Source organism: Myotis yumanensis, unplaced genomic scaffold, assembly GCF_028538775.1.
Source record: "Myotis yumanensis isolate MYYU_CA2020_CCGP unplaced genomic scaffold, mMyoYum1.0.hap1 SCAF_4, whole genome shotgun sequence".
In the NCBI taxonomy this organism is placed as follows: domain Eukaryota; kingdom Metazoa; phylum Chordata; class Mammalia; order Chiroptera; family Vespertilionidae; genus Myotis; species Myotis yumanensis.
In genome coordinates, this window is record NW_027223755.1 from 111,914,163 (window position 1) to 111,936,900 (window position 22,738).

The 22,738-nt window shown below is 40.8% G+C and overlaps 1 protein-coding gene across 1 annotated transcript in view; it reads right to left on the minus strand.

Moving 5' to 3' along the window:
* The window catches only part of LOC139009570 (phospholipid-transporting ATPase ABCA3-like), a 173,707-nt gene that overhangs the window by 86,032 nt on the left and 64,937 nt on the right, over positions 1-22,738 (minus strand). Inside the window, exons 9-14 of the mRNA XM_070413828.1 lie at positions 16,991-17,089; positions 16,069-16,228; positions 14,601-14,901; positions 10,579-10,828; positions 9,067-9,271; positions 414-630 (exon numbers count right to left, since the gene is read on the minus strand). Coding sequence (XP_070269929.1) covers positions 414-630; positions 9,067-9,271; positions 10,579-10,828; positions 14,601-14,901; positions 16,069-16,228; positions 16,991-17,089 — 1,232 coding nt within the window. The remainder of the gene's footprint in view (positions 1-413; positions 631-9,066; positions 9,272-10,578; positions 10,829-14,600; positions 14,902-16,068; positions 16,229-16,990; positions 17,090-22,738) is intronic.

A 22,738-nucleotide genomic window follows, 5' to 3' on the forward strand; every position in this document is an offset into this window, starting at 1 on the left:
CATGTGATAGTGCTACTGGATGTGAGGGTAAGAAGGAGGAACCTTGTCAAAGAGCCATGTCAGGCTCAGTCCCATCACTTCAATAGGAAGACCCCGTTCCAGCAGACCTGGAGTGGGTTCACAGGCTCTCAATGTACATTTTTATCTATTTCAGAGAGGAAGGGAGAGGGAGAGAAAAATGGAAACATCAATGATGAGAGAGAATCATCGGCTGCCTCCTGCGTGGGCCTATTGGGATTCGAGACCACAACTTGAGCATGTGCCCTGACTGGGAATTGAACCATGACCTCAGCTCAACCACTGAGTCACACTGGCCAGGTTCAAAGTAATTTTTATTGACTTACATCAAGTTCAGGACTTTACCAAGCCTGGAACATCATTGTCTCCTAATGTCCTCATTTATTTACACTTACCAAACTGAAATGTGGCATCTATGATGAGACTGCAAATGCCTGAAAGGTAGCTGAACACCACAAGTTTGATGTAGGCAGAAGTGCTCTGGGAAAACAGGAAGCTCAGCAGATATATGAGGGGGATGGCACTCCAGCCGAACAGCATGACGATCAGCACTGTGTCCAGGAAGTGGTAGTCTGTGAGAAACTCGTCCAGTTGGCAGAACTTGAACATGCCCTGGAATACACAGGATACAGCGATAAAGGCAAGTAAGACCTAAGTGCAAAAATAATTCAAGCTAGAACACTTAGAAAAGGAAATAGCAAGACCTGTCCTTATTTAGCACAGAATACTCATTAATTAGATAATTTTGCCTTAAAAAAAAAAAAAAAAAAAAAAAAAGCCCTACTCACTTCTTCTCCAAGGTCAGTCCAGAGACAAAACCATTGTAATTCCCTTTGGGAAAGTTTTTTAAATTCATAAACAGAATCAGTATCGCTTTCCCCAAATAATCCAAATTCTCAACTTCCCCAGAAAGTAGATTATTTATCTAAAGAGAAACTATTTCTTTAAATATTTTTCCTCCTGACTACATGCCTGACCTATCACTGCTATCCACCTTTAAGCTAGGTCTCCTGGTTCTATTCCACCCCCACACTTCCTCACATCCACTGCAGCAACTCTGAGATTTCTTTCTAAATTTCTTTTTCTTGTTGGTACTTTTCCCTTTACAGTGTCATCCTCAGCAACCAGTGAGGTAAGCATTTCACAAACCATTGAAGTGCTTTGCCTGAGGTGGCGGATCCCAAAGTAGCCAAGGCTATTGTCTCCAGATTCTGTGCTCTTTAAATTCTGCCTCGCTGGCACTCTAAATTCCCACTCCCATGTTTTCTCTTATGTTTTTGCTATTACACTTTTTGCTTTTTAATTTGTCTTTCAATCCCCACCCCATAATTCATTGCACAGAGTAATTACATGTAGCAACAATAGGCTTTCCTTAGTATCCATGTCCATCTTTTTTTTAAATTAAATTTATTGGGGTGACATTGGTTAATATTATATAGGTATCATGTATCACATTTTTATGATACATGATCTGTATATTGCATGGTGTGTCCATGATGCAAAGTCAAATCATCTTCCATCACCATGTATTTGGCGTCCTTTGCCTTCTATTCCTAAACCCCCTTCCCTCTGGTAACCACCATTCTGTTGTCTGTGCCTATGAGTTTCACATTTATATCCCACATCTCAGTGAGATCATATGGTTCTTAGCTTTCTCTGACTTATTTTGCTTAGCATGATATTTTCAAGATCCATCCATTTTGTCGCAAATGGCAGTATTTCGTCTTTTCTTATCGCCGAGTAGTATTCCATATATATCCACCAGAAAGATTTGAAAGCATTTATTCAAAAAGATATATGTACCCCTATATTCACTGCATCCTTATTCATCATGGCCAAGACATGGAAACAACTGAAGTGTTCTTGCATAGATGATTGGATAAAGAAGATGTGGGATTGCTGGGTTATATGGTAGCCACATTTTTAATTTTTGAGGAGCCTCCAATACTGGTTTCCACAGTGGCTGTACCAGTTTACATTTCTACTAGCAGTAAATGAGGGCTCCTTTTTCTCCACAACCGCTCCAACACTTGTTATTACTTGTCTTACTTATAATAGCCATTCTAACAGGTGTGAGTGGTATCTCATTGTAGTTTTGATTTGCATTTATCTAATAGCTAGTGAAGTTGAGCATCTTTGCATATATTTGTTGGCCATTTATATGTCTTCTTGGGAGAGGTGTCTGTTCAAGTTCTCTGCCCATTTTTTAATTGGGTTGTTTGGTGTTGAATTGTATGAGCTCTTTATGTGTTTTGGATATTAACCTCTTGTCAGAGCTGTTGTTTCTAAATATCTTCCTCTATTTTGCTGGTTGTCTTTTTGCTTTGTTGGCAGTTTCTTTGTTGTGTGGAAGCTGTTTAGTTTGATATAGTCCCATTCATTCATTTTGCTTTTATCTCCCTTGCCTTTGGGGTCAAATTCATGAAATGTTCTCTAAGACCAAGGCTCATAAATTTAGTACCTACCTTTTCTTCCATGTAATTTATTGTTTCAGATCTTATATTTATGTCTTTTGTTCATTTGAGTAAAAAATTTAACTTTTTAAAAAATGTGATTTTTAGATAGACGTAAAGGGAGAGGGAAAGAGATATAGAAACATCCATGATGAGAAAGAATTATCAATCGGCCACCTAGTGCACACCCCCTACTGGGGCTCGAGCCCGCAACCTGGGCATGTACCCTGGCCAGGTGACCTTTTGGTGCGTGGGATGATGTTCAATCCACTGAGCCACACGGGTAGGCCATTTGAATAAATTTTTGTACATGGAGACAAACTATATTTTACTTTCATTCTTTTGCATGTATCTTTACAATTTCCCCAGCACCATTTATTGAAGAGGCTTTCCTTACTCTATTGTATGTTTTGGCTCCTTGTAAAAAATTATTTGCCGATATACATGTGGTTTTATTTCTGCACTCCCAAATCTGTTATATTGGTTTGTGTATCTGTTTTTCTGCTGTTTGATTATCATTGTCCTTTAGTATAATTTGAAGTCAGGCAGTGTGATACCTCCAGCTTCATTCTTTTTTCTCAGGATTGCTTTGGCTACTGAAATCTTTTGTGATTCCATACAAATCTGATGATGTTCTATTTCTTTTAAAAATGGGATTGGGATTTTCATGGGGATTGCATTAAATCTATATATATTGCTTTGGGTAATATGGCCATTTTAACTATGTTGATTTTTCCAATCCATGAACATGGAATATCTTCCCATTTCATTGTATCTTTTTCAATCTCTTAAAAAATTTTAATATATTTTTCTTTATTTCAGCAAGGAAGGGAGTGGAAGAGATAGAAACATAAACAATGACAGAAAATCACTGATTGGCTGCTTCCTGCATGACCCCTACTGGGGATCGAGCCCACAACCCGGGCAAGTGCCTTTTTATTATTTTTTTTTTTGATTTTTTTATTTTTCGCTAAAAGTATTACAAAGGGTATTACATAAGTGTCCTTTTTTCCCCCCCGCCCTTGACAAGCCCCTGCCCTCCCTTACCCCCCAGTGTCTTATGTCCATTAGTTATGGTTATATGGATGCATACAAGTCCTTCGGTTGATCTCTTACTCCCCTCCCTTCTGTCCCCCAACCCTCCCTGGCCTACCCACTGCAGTCCGACAATCAGTTTGAGGCAGCTCTGCCTCTGTATCTATTATTGTTCAAAAGTTTGTAATGGTCTTAATTATCCATGAAAGAGTGAGATCATGTGGTATTTTTCCTTCATTGACTGGCTTGTTTCACTTAGCATAATGCTCTCCAGTTCCATCCATGCTGTTGCAAATGGTAAGAGTTCCTTCTTTTTTACAGCAGCATAGTATTCCATCGTGTAGATGTACCACAGCTTTCTAATCCATTCATCTACTGATAGGCACTTAGGCTGTTTCCAGATCTTAGCTATGGTGAATTGTGCTGCTATGAACATCGGGGTGCATATATCCTTTCTGATTGGTGTTTCTGGTTTCTTGGGATATATTCCTAAAAGTGGGATCACAGGGTCAAATGGGAGTTCCATTTCCAATTTTTTTGAGGAACCTCCATACTGCCTTCCATAGTGGCTGCACCAGTCTGCATTCCCACCAGCAGTGCACAAGTGTTCCTTTTTCTCCACATCCTCTCCAGCACTTGTCGTTTGTTGATTTGTTGATGATGGCCATTCTGACAGGTGTGAGATGGTACCTCATTGTTGTTTTGATTTGCATCTCTCGGATGATTAGTGACTTTGAGCATGTTTTCATATGTCTCTTGGCTTTCTTAATGTCCTCTTTTGAAAGGTGTCTATTTAGATCCTTTGCCCATTTTTTGATTGGATTGTTTATCTTCCTTTTGTTAAGTTGTGTGAGTTCCCTATAAATATTGGAGATTAAGCCCTTATCAGATATGACGTTGGCAAATATGTTTTCCCACGAGGTGGGTTTTCTTGTTGTTTTGTTGATGGTTTCTTTTGCTGTGCAGAAGCTTTTTATTTTGATGTAGTCCCATTTGTTCAGTTTCTCTTTAGTTTCAACTGCCCTAGGAGCTGTATCAGTGAAGAAATTGTTTTGGCATATGTCTGAGATTTTGTTGCCTTTGTATTCTTCTAGAATTTTTATGGTTTCCTGTCGTACATTTAAGTCCTTTATCCATTTTGAGTTTATTCTTGTATATGGTGTAAGTTGGTGGTCTAGTTTCATTTTCTTGCATATATCTGTCCAATTTTCCCAACACCATTTATTGAAGAGACTATCTTGGCTCCATTGTATGTTCATGCCTCCTTTGTCAAAAATTAATTGAGCATATTGGTTCGGGCTAATTTCTGGACTCTCTATTCTATTCCACTGATCTATATGTCTGTTCTTGTGCCAGTACCAGGCAGTTTTGAGAACAGTGGCTTTGTAATACAGCTTGATATCTGGCATTGAGATCCCACCTACTTTGTTCTTTCTCCGGGCAAGTGCCTTGACCAGGAATTGACCCGTGACTGACCGGTTCATAGGTCAGTTCTCAACCACTGAGCCACACGGATCAGGCTTTTTTGCAATCTCTTTTAATAATGCTTTGTAGGAGATGAGAAGACGGCAGCTGGCAGGACAGCAGTGAGGGAGAGGGTGTGAGTAAGGGAGTGGAAGGGGCGTGTGTGCACGTGTGTGGTGTGTGCGTGTGTGCGTGAGGGGCAGATCTCTCAAGAGTCTCAGGGGCTGGCAGACGGGGCTCTCATGGACAGGGAGCCCCTGCCACTGCTGTGGGCACTCCCCCTGCTGTGGGGCTTGGGCATGGAGCCCATGCCATTTGGAAGGGGAGAGTGGCCTCCACTAGGTACCCAGCCTCAGCACCACCCAGACTGCCTTGGACACTGCCCGGGACCCTGCAGTCACACAGCCAAAGTCATGCTGCCTCGGTGCAGACCTGCAGACCCCAGGACATCCACCTCCCGGCTGCCGGCTCCTGGACACCGCAGTTGCACCACTCCAGCCCAGCGGCGGCCCGTGACTGCCCCATCGCAGGCCGGCTTCTGAACACTGCAGTCCTGCTGCTCCAGCAACGGACACCAAGAACACTGCTTGCTGGGCCACTGGATCCTGGGCCCATGATGAGTTGCTGAGTGAGCGCCCCTGCAGGCAAGGGCGCTCGGCTTCAGCTGTAGAACCTGCCGCTACCACTCCCGGGCCGCAGGACCGTGGGCCCCTCAGGAGTGGCTGAGTGCATGCCTCTGAGGACACAAGGCTCCAGCAGCAGACCCCGTGACTTCCCCTCCCGTGCTGCCTCTCTGGTCAAAGTTGTGCTGTTTCAGCCACAGACTCCGAGATTCCCGCATCCCCAGCCGCTGGCTCCTGCCCCCTCTCCACCTTTACCCGCAGTGATTTGCAGAGTGAAATCACCCTGGCCAGTCCCCGCTGCCTCATCCACAGACACGGGACACGTGCCTCCCACCATCACAGGCTCCTGGACCCTCGCAGTGATTTGCAGTGACACTACCCCAGCAAGAGTCACACCACCCAGGGCAGAGTCACACTGCCTCAGGCCAGAGAGCCCTTCCGCTCAGGCCATGGACTCCGGGATCCACCGCGAGTGCAGCCAGTGAGACCTCAGGCAACCCTTTCCACAAGGGCCGGAACCAAGAGCACACCACAACTACTTGCACCAGAGGCCGGGGGAGTGACATTGTCAGACAACCCACATGAGACTTCTTCCCCCCCACCATTTAAATTCTTTATTGTTTAAAGTATTAAAGAAGTCTCCTTTCCCCCCCATTGACCTTTCCCCAGCCACCCCCACTCCCCAGCACATGCCCTCACCTCCTACTCTCTGTATCCATTGGTTATGCCTATATGCACGCATACAAGTCCTTTAGTTGATTGCTTACCCCCCTCCCCTGCCTTCCCTCTTAGGTTGGATGGTCTGTGCCATGCTTCTATGACTTTCTATTTTTGTTCATCAGCTTACCTTGTTCATTATATTCCACAAATGAGTGAGATCATGTGATATTTATCTTTCTCCAATTGGCTTATTTCACTTAGCATAATGCTCTCCAGGTCTATCCATGCTGTTGCAAATGGTAAGAGTTCCTTCTTTTTTTACTGCAGCATAGTATTCCATTGTGTAGATGTACCACAGTTTTTAATCCACTAATCTTTGATCCTTTCAAAGAACCAGCTCTTGGTTTTATTGATCCTTTGTATAGTTTTTTTCATCTCTATGTCATTTATTTCCTCTCTGATCTCTATTATTTCCTTCCTTCTGCTCACTCTGGGCTTTTCTTGTTGCTCTCTTTCTAATTCTTTAAGTTGTAGAATTAGATAATTTATTACCAGTTTTCCTTGTTTTTGAGGTAGGCCTTTGATGCTATGAACTTCCCTCAGGACTGCTTTTACTGCATGTCATAGATTTTGGATTGTTGTGTTTTCATTGTCATTCGTTTGCAGAATGATTTTTATTTCTTCTTTGATCTCTTTGGTAACCCAATCACTGTTTAATAACATGATATTTAGCCTCCAAGTATTTGAATTTGTTTGTTTGTTTTTATTGTAGTTTATTTCTAATATTATGCCATTGTGGTCTGAGAAGATGCTTGATATGATTTCAATGTTTTTGAATTTGAAGAGACTTTGCCTATATCCTAATATGTGGTCTCTAATATGTGGTCTATCTTTGAAAGTGTCCCATGTGCACTTGAGAAGAATGTATATTCTGTAGCTTTGGGGTGAAATATTCTGAAGATGTCAATTAGTTCCATCTGATCTGGTGAGTCATTTAGGATTGATGGTTCTTTGCTGATTTTTTGTTTAGAGGAATTATCCAGTGGTGTCAATGGGGTATTAAGGCCCCTAATATGATTTTAGTGCTGTTGATCTCTCCCTTGATATCTTCCAGAAGTTTTTTTTTTATGTATTTGGGTGCTCCTGTGTTGGGTGCATATATGTTCATCAGAGTTATATCCTTGTTGAATTGCTCCCTTTAGTGTTATGTAGTGGCCCTCTTTATCTCTTGTTATGGCCTTTATTTTGAGGTCTATTGTGTCAAATATAAGTATTACTACCCAGCTTTTTTTCTCATTTCCATTTTCCTGAAAATTTTTTTCCCATCCCTTCACTATCAGTCTGTGTGAGTCCTTGTTCTGAGGTGGGTCTATTGTAGACAGCAAATACATGGGTCATGTTTTCTAACCATTCAGCTTCCCTATGTCTTTTGATTGGAGCACTGAATCCATTTATATTTAAGGTTATTATTAATAGGTACTTGTTTGTCCCAATTTTTATTCTTTATGCCTGTTTTCCTTCTTCCCATTCTATTTCTTCTTTTTACAGCAGTCCCTTTAGCATTTCGTGCATTGCTGGTTTGGTGGTAATGAACTCACTTAGCCCTCTTTTGTCTGTAAAGCTCCTGAATTCACCTTCAATTTTGAATGATAGCCTTGCTGTGCATAGTATTCTTGGCTTCAGTCCCTTGCCTTGCATCACTTTGTATATTTCATTCCATTCCCTTCTGGCCTGATGTGTTTCTGTTGAGAAGTCAGTTGATAGTCTGATCGAAGATCGCTTATAAGTAATTTTCTGTCTCTCTGGCAGCCTTTAAGATTCTTACTATGTCCTTGATGTTTGCCAATTTAATTATAATGTGTCCTGGTGTCAGTCTTTTTGGTTTCATCTTGTTTGGGACCCTGTGTGCTTCTTAGGCTTGTGTGGCTTTTTTTCTTCCCAATATCAGGGAAGTTTTCTGTCATTTCTTCAAACCGGTTTCCTATTCCTTGCTCCACTTCCTCCCCTTCTGACACCCCTATTATGTGGATGGTTTTGTTTGTTTCATGTTGTCCCAAAGCTCCCTTAGGCTCTCCTCCTGCTTTTAAAGTATTTTTTCTAGTTGCTGCAGTGCTTGGGTGGTTTATGCTACCTTGTCTTTTTGTATGTTTAAATTTTCTCTTCATAAAAAGGACACCAGTCAGATTGAATTGGGACCCACCCTAACTGCTTCATTTTAACTTGAATTGGAAATGCAAATAATAACTATTTGAAAGCCCCAACTTTAAATATAGTTACATTTTTGAAGAACTGGTGTTTAGAACTTAAACATATGAAATTTTGGGAATATAATTTAGCTCATAAAATTATTATGGCCCTGGCTTGGTGGCTCAATCAGATGAAGTGTCATCCCATACACCAAAAGATTGCAGGTTTGATTTCTGGTCAGGGCACATACCTAGTTTAGGGGTTTAATATTCAGTTGGGGTGCATACGGGAGGTAATCCCTTGATGTTTCTGTTTCATCTCTCTCTCTCTCTCTCTCTCTCTCTCTCTCTCAGTCTTCCTAGCTCTCTATCTCTTCCTTCCTCTCTCTCTCAAATCAATAAGCATATCCTTGGGTGAGGATAAAAAATTATTATGAATTCCAAAGATTTTCTTTCACCTGCCTCTTGATTAAAATGTACACACATTTCAATGTGTTTTCTTTCTAAGATAATGAGCAAAGATAACTTATCAGCAGAGTTAAGTTTATGATATAATTGGAGAGTAGAAAATTTCCACAGGGTACCGAAAATAAAGAAGAACTCAAAAAATCTTTATTTAACGCTCACCAGCAGTAGGCAGCAGGCAATGAAGAAGATGGTGAGATCCCACAGTAGAGCAGAAAGCCAGTACGCAAGGACATAGACCCCACTCAGAAACTGGATGAGCTTTGCCTTAGTGATTCTCTCAGTCACTGTCAGGAGACAAAAGCCACTGACCAAAAGAGCCATCCCAAAATGTATATTTATGGCCACCTGGTCTCCTTCTGACAACCTAGAAAATTAGGAACAAAAGTAGGTATATTAAAAAATCAACAGCAGAAAATATAAATTTCTATCAATTGCTATTTTTAATCATACAGATATCATCAACATTGTATAAAAGCATCTACACTAATAAAGACAAAGATGCTAATTGACTGTACCTTTGTTACACCCTAAGCCATGCCTACCAGCCAATCAGAACAACTATATGCAAATTAACCCAACCAAGATAGCGGCCGTCAGTCATGGAGCTGGAGCAAGCAGGAGGTTTGGTTGCCCAGGCGATGGAGGAAGCCAAGGTTCCCGCCTGCCCTGAGCCGGCTGTGGCCTCCGCTCATGGCAACAAAGTTTCAATTATAGAAGACAAATAAATCCCAGATACCTGCTTCCAGCCAGCCTCCACTGGGAGCTTGGGTGGCTGGGGATTGTGGCCAGCCTGCAAACAGCCATCAGTCCCTCACCCAGACTGGCCACACCCTGATGGGGTGAGGGTTCCTGCTGGGGAGCTTAGCCAGGCTGAAACAGCCCTCAGCCCCTCACCCAGACTGGCTAGGCACCCCAGCAGGACCCCCCACCCTGAAGGGACTGTGGCCAGCCTGCAAACGGCCCTCAGCCCCTCACCCAGGATGGCCATACCCTCATGGGGTGAGGGTCCCTGCTGGGGGGCTTAGCCAGCCTGCAAACAGCCATCAGCCACTCACCCAAACTGGCCAGGCACCCCTGCAGGACGCCCCTACCCTGAAGGGGCTGTGGCCAGCCTGCAAACAGCCAGCCTCACCCAGGCTGGCCAGGCACTCCTATATAATAAAAGGGTAATATGCAAACTGAACCTAACAGCAGAACAACTGGGAATGACTGGTCACTATGACACACACTGACCACCAGGGGGCAGATGCTCAATGCAGGAGCTGCCCCCTGGTGGTCAGTGAGCTCCCACATGGGGGAGCTCTGCTCAGCCACAAGCCAGGCTGATGGCTGCCAGTACAGCGGTGGTGGTGGGAGCCTCTCCCACCTCCTCAGCAGCGCTAAAGATATCCGAATGCAGCTTAGGCTTGCTCCCCACTGGCAAGTGGACATCCCCTGAGAGCTCCTGGGCTGCCAGAGAGATGTCTGACTGCCAGCTTAGGCCCAATCCCCTGGGGAGTGGGCCTAAGCCAGCAAGTGGACATCCCCCAAGGGGTCCCAGACTGCGAGAGGGTACAGGCCGGGCTGAAGGACCCCCCCCCCCCCCGCCCCCCCCCGCCGAGTGCACAATTTTTGTGCACCGGGCCTCTAGTTTAAGTATAAAATTCTATTCTAATAAAAAGAAAAACATACATTGAACTGTATTTCTTATAAGTAGAGGTTGGCTGAGGTTTATTGAAGACTGTTATGGAAGCATCGGGACCAGAAGTTGACATGAAAAGAATATTGTCCAGCATTGCCAGGGACAGGGCTGGTGAATGATATGCTTGATTGTTGAACAGACCAGTAAATGTTATTTTATCTTTCTTCACCTCAATGGAAAATGCAACAATGCATAAGTGAATACAATCTTCATTTTCCATCAAATATTTTAGTAGGTCACCTAGTATGAAGACACAATATTGGTCAGTTTGTCCAAAACACAATATATGTTTGGGAAGAAGAACAACTAATTTTACTTGGTTATTATCCTTTTCAGTTTCTGATAATAATTATTTCAAACATTTTCCATTCTCCTTAAGCACTTCATTGCCCATAATCTAAATTCCTACTTCACTGAGAAAACACAGGTGACCTGGTATAGACTCTTTACACTTGCTTATCTGTCTTAAATTTATCTATGAGTACTTTCAGTTATAGATTTTATTGCTTATCTTACAGCAGACAAAAACTTCCCGTGAGAAAATGGATAAAAGATATGAGAAATCACCTATTTTAAGGTATCATATATCTAGGAAAGCAATAAACATTTGGGGTCCAAGACCTTGGAAAGAATGAAATGCATTCATTCTATGTGCCTTTTCCTTTTGAGGCATTTTAGATCTGTTAATGGTGGTGGTGTCTTGTGGTGAATCCTTTAGTCCTCAATAGAGCTCATGAAGAGCTATAGCTTAGGAGTAAGACTGAGTAAGAAATAGACCAGTCCTCATAACAATTTCAATCCAGTATCAAATCACTTAAATCCCTGATTGGATTTACACCTGTCTTTAATCTTATTGGCTATCAGAAAGTAAACCTCCTCAGGAGAATATAACCTCATGCAGATTATTTATAACCTTCATACACAATATCTGGTATTCAATAAGAAAATTTCTAGGTATACCAAAAACAGAACCAAGAAAAAGCACAAATACGAGAAGCAGAGCCAAAGGTAAACTAGGCATTAGAGATAGAGAGGCACAAGAGAACTAGAGTCCATAGAATGAATAAATGTTGATGTTAGAATTGAAAAACACATATTAATTACAATGAAGAATTCAATATATAACTCATAGCATGTTGGATACAAATGAAGAGTAGACAGGAAACTAGAAGATAGGTTGATTAAAAAAAATTAGCCAATTGCACAATACAAAAAAAAAAAGAAGAAGAAACAGAATGGAAAATAAGAGTGAAAACATTAATTAACAATATTCTCAATGACATGGGAAATCACTATAGATATTCACATATCAAAGAATAATAAAATAATACTATGCACAACTCTACACACATAACTTTGACAGTTTAGATGGAATGGCCTACTTTCTCAAAACATAAACTATTGCTTACCTCAACCAGTATAATAGAGACTAATGAATAATTACTAAGGAAACTTAATTTACAAATTAAAAAATTTCCCCCAAATGAATATCCAGGTCTGGATGATGTTTTCTTTCTTTCCTTTTTTTTTTAATGTGATGGCAAGATTTTACTTTGACTTAAAGGGTATTAGTACACCCTCAGGGATGTGGAAGGTGGGCAGGCTCTAAAGCACTGCCAGGTCCAGATGTTTTAACTAGAGAATTCTAAAAAATATTTAAGGAAAAATAAACACTAATTATAGACAATATCTTTCAGGAAACAGAGAAGGAGGGAACATTTCTCAATTTATTTTATGAAGCTAGTAATACCCTGATAGAAAAACCATACAAAAGAAGTACAAAAACTAAAATACAGACCAATATCTTTCATGAATATAGGTGTAAATCTCCTTGAAAATATTAGCAAAAATTATTAAGCAATATAAAAAAAGAATAAAACACCATGACCAAGTGGGGGTCTACTTTAGAAATGCAAGGCTGGTTCCATGTTTAAAATCAATCAATGTCATCCACCGTATTGATAGGCTGAAGAATAAAAATTACATAATATCAATCTATGCAGAAAAAACATTTGAAAAAACTCAGTACTCAACTCATGATAAGAATATGGGAATATTGCTGAAGTTCCTCAACTTTATACAGAACATCTATATAATCCCTACTGCTAGCATTATACTTAATGGTGAAAAACTATATACTTTCCCCCTGAGACTGGGAACAAGGAAAGAATGTCCACTCTCATCACTCTGATTCAACATCGTGCTTGAGATTCTGTCCAGTGGAATAAAGAATGAAGAGAAAAAAACAGGCATATAGACCATAAATAAAGAAATAATACTATTAATTGTAGATGACATAACTGTCTATCTAGAAAAATCTCAAAGAATCAACAAAATATTCTAGCTTTAATAAGTGAGTTCACCAAGGTTGCAGGATGCAAGATAAACATAAAAACAAATTGCTTTCTATACACTAGAATAAATATATGGAAACAAAAATTAAAAATACAATGCCATTTAAGTCTGTTCAAAAAAAGGAAATAGTTAGCTATAAATATAAGAAAATGTGCACAGGATTCATTGATGAAAAGTACACCACACTGATGAAAGAAATTTAAAAGATCTAATTCAATGGAGACATATATTATGTGCATGGATTGGAAAACCCATGTTCATTCTCCCAAACTGATATAACCCAACTCTTATAAAAATTCCCACAAATTATTTTATAGGTATGGACAAGGTTATTCTAAAATCTGTATGGAAAAATCAAAGGAACTAAAAATCTTTGAAAAACAGAAATAAAGTAGGAAGAATAGTCTACCATATTTTAAGCTCACTATTGGTGAATTAACAGATACATAGATTAATGAGTAGAATAGAGAACCCAAAATAGACCCACACATGCCCCATTCATTTTGGATAAAGGTACAAAATTATTAAATGGATATCATCACTCAACAAATGTTGCTGGAACAATTGGATGTCCATAGGCACAAAATTTAACCTTGATTATACTAAAATTAATGTGAAATGGATGATAAACTTAAATGTAAAATATAAAATTATAAAAATTTTAGAAAACTATAAACATTTTTATGAGAAAAGTCTTCATTATTTAGGGCTATGCAGAAATTCAGACTTGAACAAAATACACAATCCATAAAAGAAAAATTTAACAAACTGGACTTCATCAAAATAAAACTTTTTTCTGGAAAACCGATAAAGATGATGAAAATACAGTTGACAGTATAAGAGAAAACATATAAGGATCTCTCATAACTCAACAGTAAAAGAAAACACCATCAATTTTAAAAGAAGCCAAAGAGCCCTGGCGGTGTGGCTCAGGTGGCTGAGTGTTGTCGAGTGCACTGAAAGGCCATCGGTTTCATTCCCCATCAGGGAACATGAAGAGGTTTCGGGTTCTGTTCCTGGTTGGGGTATGTACAGCAGGCAGCCAATCATTGTTTCTCTCTCACATCTGTTTCCCTCTCTCTCCCTCTTCCTGCCTCTCTCTCTCTAAAATCAATAAAAACATTTTTTTAAAAGGAACAAAAAACACGAACAAATATTTCAGATGAAAAATAAACTCACGAAAAAGATGCGCACATTAGGGAAAAGCAAATTAAAACAACAATGAAATATCACTACACACCTACCAGGACGGGTAAAATAAAAATAATGACATGAATGGTGGAAAAGTTGCGGGAGATGGAAGAATAGCTTGGGACCACCATTCTATTCTGTAAGGCCTAGAGTCATGTGATACATTGCATTATGACCAGATCTTGAATAACAAAACAAAATTCATGCTTAATTTCATGGTACTTTGGCACTTTTTTTTTACTGGAAGGAACAACTGTCATGTAGGCAACCCACAGCTAAAATGCCTCCACTAATGACATTTTGAGGCCAGTAACCTTAAAGAGTGCATTTCCTGATTCTGAGCTGCCTCTATAAAATTGGTGACTAGCAGGAAAAGAATGGAGAGGAAGCCACATATACAGTTAAGACCCTTCTTTACAAAACCAGATCTTCATCTAAGAACAAACTTTTTCTTGATGAGGCTTACCTTGCACTTCCTTAAGTGTGTGGTTGTCAGGCTCTAGCATACTTTTAAGATGTTTTAAGAAAATCAGAGTCAAATTAGAATTCCCAGAAATTGATAAAGGCACAATGGTTTGACCATATTGACTCAAACTCATTAGCCTGGCCTTATCATCATTGCTATGTGTAAACATAACAGTCTCTGAGAGAAGGATAAGTGATCCTAGAAGTGCCAGTATCTGCAGCAAAATGAGTTTCCAGTTGCGCCAATTGAATATTGCCCTCTTTATGAACATGGCACAGAACTGCTGGTGGTAGAGGGAACACTGAAGAAAGGAGAAACAGAACATTACAACACTTATAGACCTAAACAGGTCAATCACATTGAAATTAAAGATGAACACTGGAATTTTATGGTAGAGATACATAAAGTTTCTACATACTTGAAATAGAATTCAAACATAGTATGATAATGCACAAGAGTATGTACATCCTTTTGTCTATATGACGTGCACTGACCACCAGGAGGCAGACGCTCAATGCAGGAGCTGCTTCCTGGTGGTCAGGTGTCAACACAATTACACCCATTCATTTCTGTATTGTCTATGGTTGCTTTTTGCCACAATGACAGGGCTGAGTAGTTGCAACAGAGACCATATGGCCCACAAAGCCTTATATATTTATCATCTCCTTACATAAAGTTTTCTAATTTCTGCTATAAGGATTAACTAAGATATTTATGTTCTGGCTTTTGATATAGCATACTTAAAAGTCTCAACAAGATGATTTTCCTCAGTCTTCTTATAGTCAAGAAAACCAAAGTGTTTTATAGGAGGAATGGATAATTAGGAGAATAAAAGAAATGCTTGGCAACTCAAACAAACTTACCACACTGAGAATCATAGTGATTAAATAGAAATTCCTTATGTAATATCAATTACCATTGCAAAAAATTTAAAATATTGTGCATGCTTGATTATTAAGAATTATGTTCACTCCAGCTCATTCTAGCTTCAATGAACTAACAAATTTCTGGATTATCGACTTGAAAAAACAAAAGAATTCTAAAACAGAAAACAAATACAACTTAGAAGTAACTATTAAGATCTTTATCTAGAACACATTCCTCTGCATTGAGAAATTAATTAGGCCATGGTACAGGGTGCTACCTATCTGGTTGGGTCTGCAATGCCTGCGAATTCCACACTCCTTTTGTCCAAGTATTTCAAAATGTATCTCTTGTGCCCCAACCAAATATATATATATCAGTTTTCTGTAAAAGTCCTTACCCCAGTATTAAACATAACAGCAGGTCTTTCATTCACAGTAGACAAATCTGCTCCCTCATTTCTTGACATATTCCTATTCTGGTTCTTGACTGACACTTCACTCATCTGAGAGAGAGGCTGAGGTTGGGTAGATACAATGTCTGTTTGTGTCTCTTCTCTATTACTGACCCTACATTTAAAAAGTACAAAGTATTACATTTCTACTTTATCCCAATACATCTTGTTTGGAGAATGAGTCACAACACCCAACTTAGAAGACTCCCTGATTTGCTTGCTGACTGGTAGGGGCACTATATGAGAGCAATATGGTAGAGCAAGTGGTTCCCCAGCACCAGTCACAGGACTGCTGCCAGACCATGGGAAGCTAGAAAAACAAGGGCAACACAATGTTTCATTAAGTGGAACTCATTCAAGTTAAAGATTAAGGTCTAACTTCTACTTTGAGAAAGTTAAAATATCTATCTATCTATCTATCTATCTATCTATCTATCTATCTATCTATCTAAAAGCCTAAGCAAGTGAATGACTAAATGACCGAATGACCAAACGACCGGTCACTATGACATGCACTGACCACCAGGAGGCAGATGCTCAATGCAGGAGCTGCTTCCTGGTGGTCAGTGCACTCCCACAACAACCTCCCTTGGCCGGCCAACCTCCCCTGAACCCTCCCTGCCCCGGCTGGCCAACCTCCCATGGCCCCTCCCCCCAGCCGCAGGCCAACTTCCTGCCTCCCCCTGGCCAGCCAATCTCCCTCAGCCCCTCCCCCCAGATGGCCACCCCAGTGGCCCAGATCAGGCTGGCCACCCAACCTTCCGCGGTCCCTCCTCCCGGCCAACCTCCCATGGCCCTGATAGGCCGTATCATCGGCCTGATTGCCAGTCCAGCTGAGGGACCCCATCTGTGCACAAATTCATGCACTAGGCCTCTAGATTCTTTATAAAATGATGGTGATGATATTTTTTTCAATGTTCTTATTGTAAAAGAAATTACATCAGGCTCCTCCCCCTACACTTCTTAAATTTTTAATGTGTCCATCTGAGAGTGTGGTGAGTTTATAAAGGAGACTAAGAGGTGGTCCTTTCCCCACTCAATGTTTTGGTGCTCCCTATGCACTGCTGCTCACCTAAAGAAGACTTCTTCCATGGTAGTGATAGTGACACCAAAGCTAGCAATGCCCAGCTCTGTATGTCTCCTTTCCAGATCAGTAAACAGAGCTTCAAACCTAGAGCAAGAATATGATTAAGAGTAAGAATTAGGAAGAGGAGGGAGGAGAAAATGCTAGCACCAAATCAGAAGATTTCTTAGTTATGTATTTTTATTCTAAATTAACATTTTTTCAGCATTGGGGAAATGTAGATCATTCTTCGCTTCAATGCTCATTATAATTTCATGCCTCTGGTAAATCAAAAAGGTGGGAAAGTTCATTAAAAAAAGAAACTAGCAAATTACTATAGCAAATTGCTTCCCACTCTACTTTGTACTTGGATACACATAATTTTGGTCTTCTAATAAAATATCAAGAGACTCTATCTATGCTAAAACTCTATCAAGTTGACATAGTTGACTTATCACACACATGTATGCTATGGTCCCTCAGTCAATTATTTAGTAAATCAAGATAGAAAATCAGACTCAAGTTAATAGTGGGAAAAAGACACTCAAAAATAGAAAATGGATCAGGTTTAGTAGATGAAGATGTAGATAGAACCATGTGATTCAACAGCCACGGAAATCTGTAGAATCCAAGACAGATGAAACGTGGAGACATCAGGGCTTTTAAAGAACAGTTTTCTGTACTTCATATTCAAAGGATCAACTTTTCCAGGAACCTCCAGGTGTTCAAGATCACCTATTATAGTCCCAGTGTGAGCAACTGAACCTATCTTTTCATTCTCAGTGTTGAAGAACTCAAATTTCCCTTTTTGGAATATCTATTAAAATTTAAGCTTCATATTTGAGCTTAAATTGCTTTCCATTCAATTCTATATAGTTTTGCACATTGGTTCTCAGCTGGCACCTTTAAGTTATATAATCAGATATAATCTATCTACATGATAGCCATTCACATATTTTAAGTCCATCTCTTTCTATGCTTCATCCTTCCCAATGCATGGTTTTTCCACTAGGATTCACCCATATCTTTTTCTGCTGCTTTTACATTAGTTATGAAATTAATGAGTGCATTGTACAAAATTCAGAAAATGAATGCATATAAAAATAATTACAATATCCTTCATAGATAAGCAGTGTTAATACACGAATATTTTCACATATTTATTAGTTTCTTTTGGCTTTACACAATATATGACAAAATTAGAATTAAACTGTGTGGTACTTTAAAGTGTACTAATAAAGCACAAAGTGGAGAGAAAGATCCACCAACAGTTTAGTAAATAAGTAGATACATTATAATATGAATGTATGATACAATAATATTTAACTAAAATGGGATTTTTATTTATTTTTTAATTCTTTATTGTTGAAAGTGTTACATAGGTCTCCTTTTTCCTCCATTGACTTCTCCGCACCCACTCTCACCTCCCATAACATGCCCCCACCCCCCTAATTGTCTGTGTTCATTGGTCATGCTTATATGCATGGATACAAGTCCTTTGGTTGATCTCTTACCCCCACCCCTGCCTTCCCTCTATTTTTTATTGTTGTTCTTGTTCTATAGCTATAGGGTGTCCCAAAATTCACGCAAGAAGTAATTTTGATAGAAAACACAGGTTTATAATTAAAAATTGTAAATTTTTTATTGATTCATAAAGTATATAGTATAGGGTTATGTATGGAATAGCATATCAGGTAAATGGCCTCCACAGCTTTGCTGGCACATACGCACTCTCTTGTTGAAATTTTCCATGACCGTTTTGCATAAATGTGGCTGAATTTCGTTGATTCAGCGCTCAATTTCCTCCTTCAAGGCGTGGGTGGTCGTGGGCTTGTTGGCATAAACCTTAGACTTCAAAAAACCCCAAAGAAAAAAGTCCAACAGTGTTAAATCGCATGATCTGGGCGGCCAATTCTGATCACCAAAACGGGAAATTACATGACCAGGAAATGACTCATGCAGTAATTGAATTGTTTCTCAGGCTGTATGGCATGTGGCACCGTCTTGTTGAAATCACATGTCGTCCACATCCGTATCTTGCAATTTAGGCACAAAAAACTGGATTATCATGTCGCGATAGCGAGCACCATTAACTGTTATTGCCTGAGCAGCCGCATTTTCGAAGAATGATCCCATGATGCCTCCAGCCCAAAATTTGCACCAAACAGTGACACGTTGTGGATGCATTTGTTTCTCAACAATCACTCGTGGATTTTCTGAATCCCAAATGCAACAATTTTGTCGATTAACCAAGCCATCAAGATGAAAATGAGCCTCATAGCTGAAGATGATTTTGTTCAAAAAATCAGCATCCACTTGTTGTTGTTTCATAATCCATTCAACGAACTCTATTCGCTGTGCATGGTCAGTAGAACTGTGAGTCAATTGAACTTTGTAAGCATGAAGATGCAAATCTTTCATGAGAATACGCTGTAGAGAGCTTCTTGAAATGTCCAATTCTTGACCACGGTGCTGAATTGATGTCCCTGGACTCTCAGCAACATTCTCACGAACTGCTTCGATGTTTTGTGTTGAACGACTTATTGAAGGATGGCCAGAGTGCTTAAGATCACTAATTGATCCAGTCTCCCTAAAATTTTTAATTAATCTCTTCACAGTTGATGAAGTTAAATCACTATTCCGACCCTATTGTGCACAAAAATTGCGAACTGTAGCTGCCAAACCTTCATTATTTTTAAAATATTGCTCAACAATGAAAACGCGTTGTTCTTCCGTGTAGGGCTCCATTTTTAATAACCCTGAACTGTCAGCTGTCATGCTATCTTTTTGTTGTTGTTGTTGGCAACACTTTATGGCACAAATGGTGTAAAATTCAAATCTTGCGTGAATTTTATATTTGTTTATCAGTTTATGTTGTTCATTATGTTACACAAATCAGTGAGATCATATGATATTTATCTTTCTCTGACTGGAATATTTCACTTAGCATAATGCTCTCCAGGTCCATCCATTCTGTTGGAAATGGTAAGAATTCCTTCTTCTTTTTTTTTTTTTACAACAGCATAGTATTGCATTGTGTAGATGTACCACTGTGTTTTTGTGTTGTTGTTTTTTTTTTTTTATCCACTCATCTGCTGATGGGCACTTAGGCTAATTCCAAATCTTAGCTATTGTAGATTGTGTTGCTATGAAAATAGGGGTGCATATATCCTTTCTTATTGGTGTTTCTGATTTCTTGGGGTATATTCCTAGAAGTGGGATTACTGGGTCAAATGGGAGTTCCATTTTTAATTTAAAATGGAATTTTTTTCAGTCATCTTACAAATGAAGGAATCCTAAAAGTCTTATCATAGAAAGTGGATGGGGAAATGCTGATAAGGGAACAAAACAAGACTCAGAACATTATAATAAGATCTCGTTTCTATAAAACTAATTATTATAGGAGAGGAACCAAGATGGCGGCATAGGTAAACACCTGAACTTGCTGCTGTCCACAATCACATTAAAACTACAACTAAAAGACAAAACAAATATCATCCAGAACCACAGGAAGGCTGGCTGAGTGGAAATTCTACAACTAGAAGGAAAGGTAAAAGTGCATTGAGTCGTGTAGGAGGTGCAGAGGTGTGGAAGTGTGGAGGTACGAAGGTGTGCGCAAAAGGAGCTAGCAGCTGAGTACGCTGTTGTCTTTTTCAATCAGGAGGGAGATACAAGCTCCTGACTGCTCTGAACTCCAATTCCAGGTGAGAATCTGGGGACCCAGACTCATACAGAGAGAAACTGGACTGTCTGGCATCGACCAGGAACGTGAGGGCGGCTTTCTCGTAGAGGTGCTTGCAGTGTCATTGTTCCGGCACAGGGCTGTGGGACACAGACCCAGGGACCTATCTGGGAGAGGGCCAATGGGCAACCATTGCTGTTTTCTCTGCCCTGGTGATTCCCTGATACCCTACCCACCCAGTTTACAACCCCATCCAAGCTGTGTGCAGTGGCTTTTGCATATGAATGGCCTGGCCTTTCTAAACCTAAAAACCTGTGAAACTGCAACTGTGTCACAGAACCCCAGAACTTCCAAAATAAGGCCTAAGGCTTGTCACCAGCCTGCATTGCTTCACAGCTGGGCCTCAACTGGGCACCTCCAAACCCCAAACAAAGAAGAGGAATCTGCAGATCTCTCTGTAGCTCCTATTGGGTGGCCTCAGGCAGTGGCTGACTTTGCACCTCCTTGGAGATCCAAGAGCCAGTGTACCCAGTGGTCAGAGTAAGACCATACAGATTACAACTCTTCACATCCATAATAGACACACTCAGGGGGCAGACTCAGTAAGTGCCAAAACCCCACTGAAGCAAGTCCTTCCCCATAAAGGTGTCTCTAGCACAGAAGTTCTCCCACTGTAGACACAACTGGTCCTCACAGCCAATTGGCCTGGAGGTCAATTCCTCCCAGTGATACCAACAGCAATCAAGGCTTAACCCTTTGAGTGTCAACCAATATCCTAGGAACTATGCTAAAATTGCCAAGGCATTTTTGCTGATTTTACAGCAGTTTAGGAAAAAAATATGAATCAAAAGGAAATGAAGGTATATATTCAAAAACTTAAGGAAACCTTTACTACATTTGTTTTCATCTTTGACATATATTGTTTGCTGATTTACACTAATAAAAGACAAAATGAAAATTGACCGTACCTTCTCTATGCCTTAAGACACGCCCACCAGCCAATCAGAGAAACTATATGCAAATTAAACCAACCAAGATGGTAGCCGGCAGCCATGGAGCTGGAGCAAGCAGGAGGCTTGGTTGCCCCAATGATGGAGGAAGCCAAGCTTCCCGCTTGCCACGTCGGGCTCTGAGTTCCACTCAAAGCAACAAAGTTTCAATTATAGAAGGTAAATAAATCCCAGAATAAAAAAAGAAAAAGAGAAAAAAGAGAGGCTGGGAGCTTCCATCGCCAGGGGTGGGGGGGGGGGGGCTTGGCCAGCCTGAAAATGGCCCTCAGCCCCTCACCCAGGCTGGCCAGGCACCCCAGTGAGGACCCCCACCCTGAAGGGGGTGTGACCAGCTCCAAACAGCCATCAGCCCCTCACCCAGGCTGGCCAGGCACTACAGCGGAACCCCCACCCTGATCCGGGACACCCTTCAGGGCAAACCAGCCAACCCCCACCCATGCACCAGGCCTCTATCCTATATAATAAAAGGGTAATATGCAAACTGACCCAAAGAGCAGAACAACTGGGAATGACTGGTCACTATGATACACACTGACCACCAGGGGGCAGACGCTCAATGCAGGAGCTGCCCCCTGGTGGTCAGTGCACTCCCACAGAGGGAGCTCTGCTCAGCCACAAGCCAGGCTGATGGCTGCCAGTACAGCGGCGCTGGTGGGAGCCTCTCCCGCTTCCTCAGCAAGGCTAAGGATGTCCGACTGCAGCTAGGCCTGCTCCCTTCTGGAAAGTGGACATCCCTTGAGGGCTCCCGGGCTACCAGAGGGATGTCTGATTGCCAACTTAGGCCCAATCCCCCGGGGAGTGGGCCTAAGCCAGCAGGTGATCATTCCCCAAGGGGTCCCAGACTGCAAGAGGGCACAGGCCGGGCTGAGGGACCCACCCCCCCCGTTCTGAGTGCACAAATTTTTGTGCATCTGGCCTCTAGTTGTAGTATAAAATACTAGTAGAAAAAGTTGCCGATAGTGCTCCTGGCACTTTTGGCAAAAGACAGGAGGATTGCGCTCCCCAGCACTCAAAGGCTTAACTACAACAAGACTGTGCACACAGCCCATAAAGAGGTGCACCAAG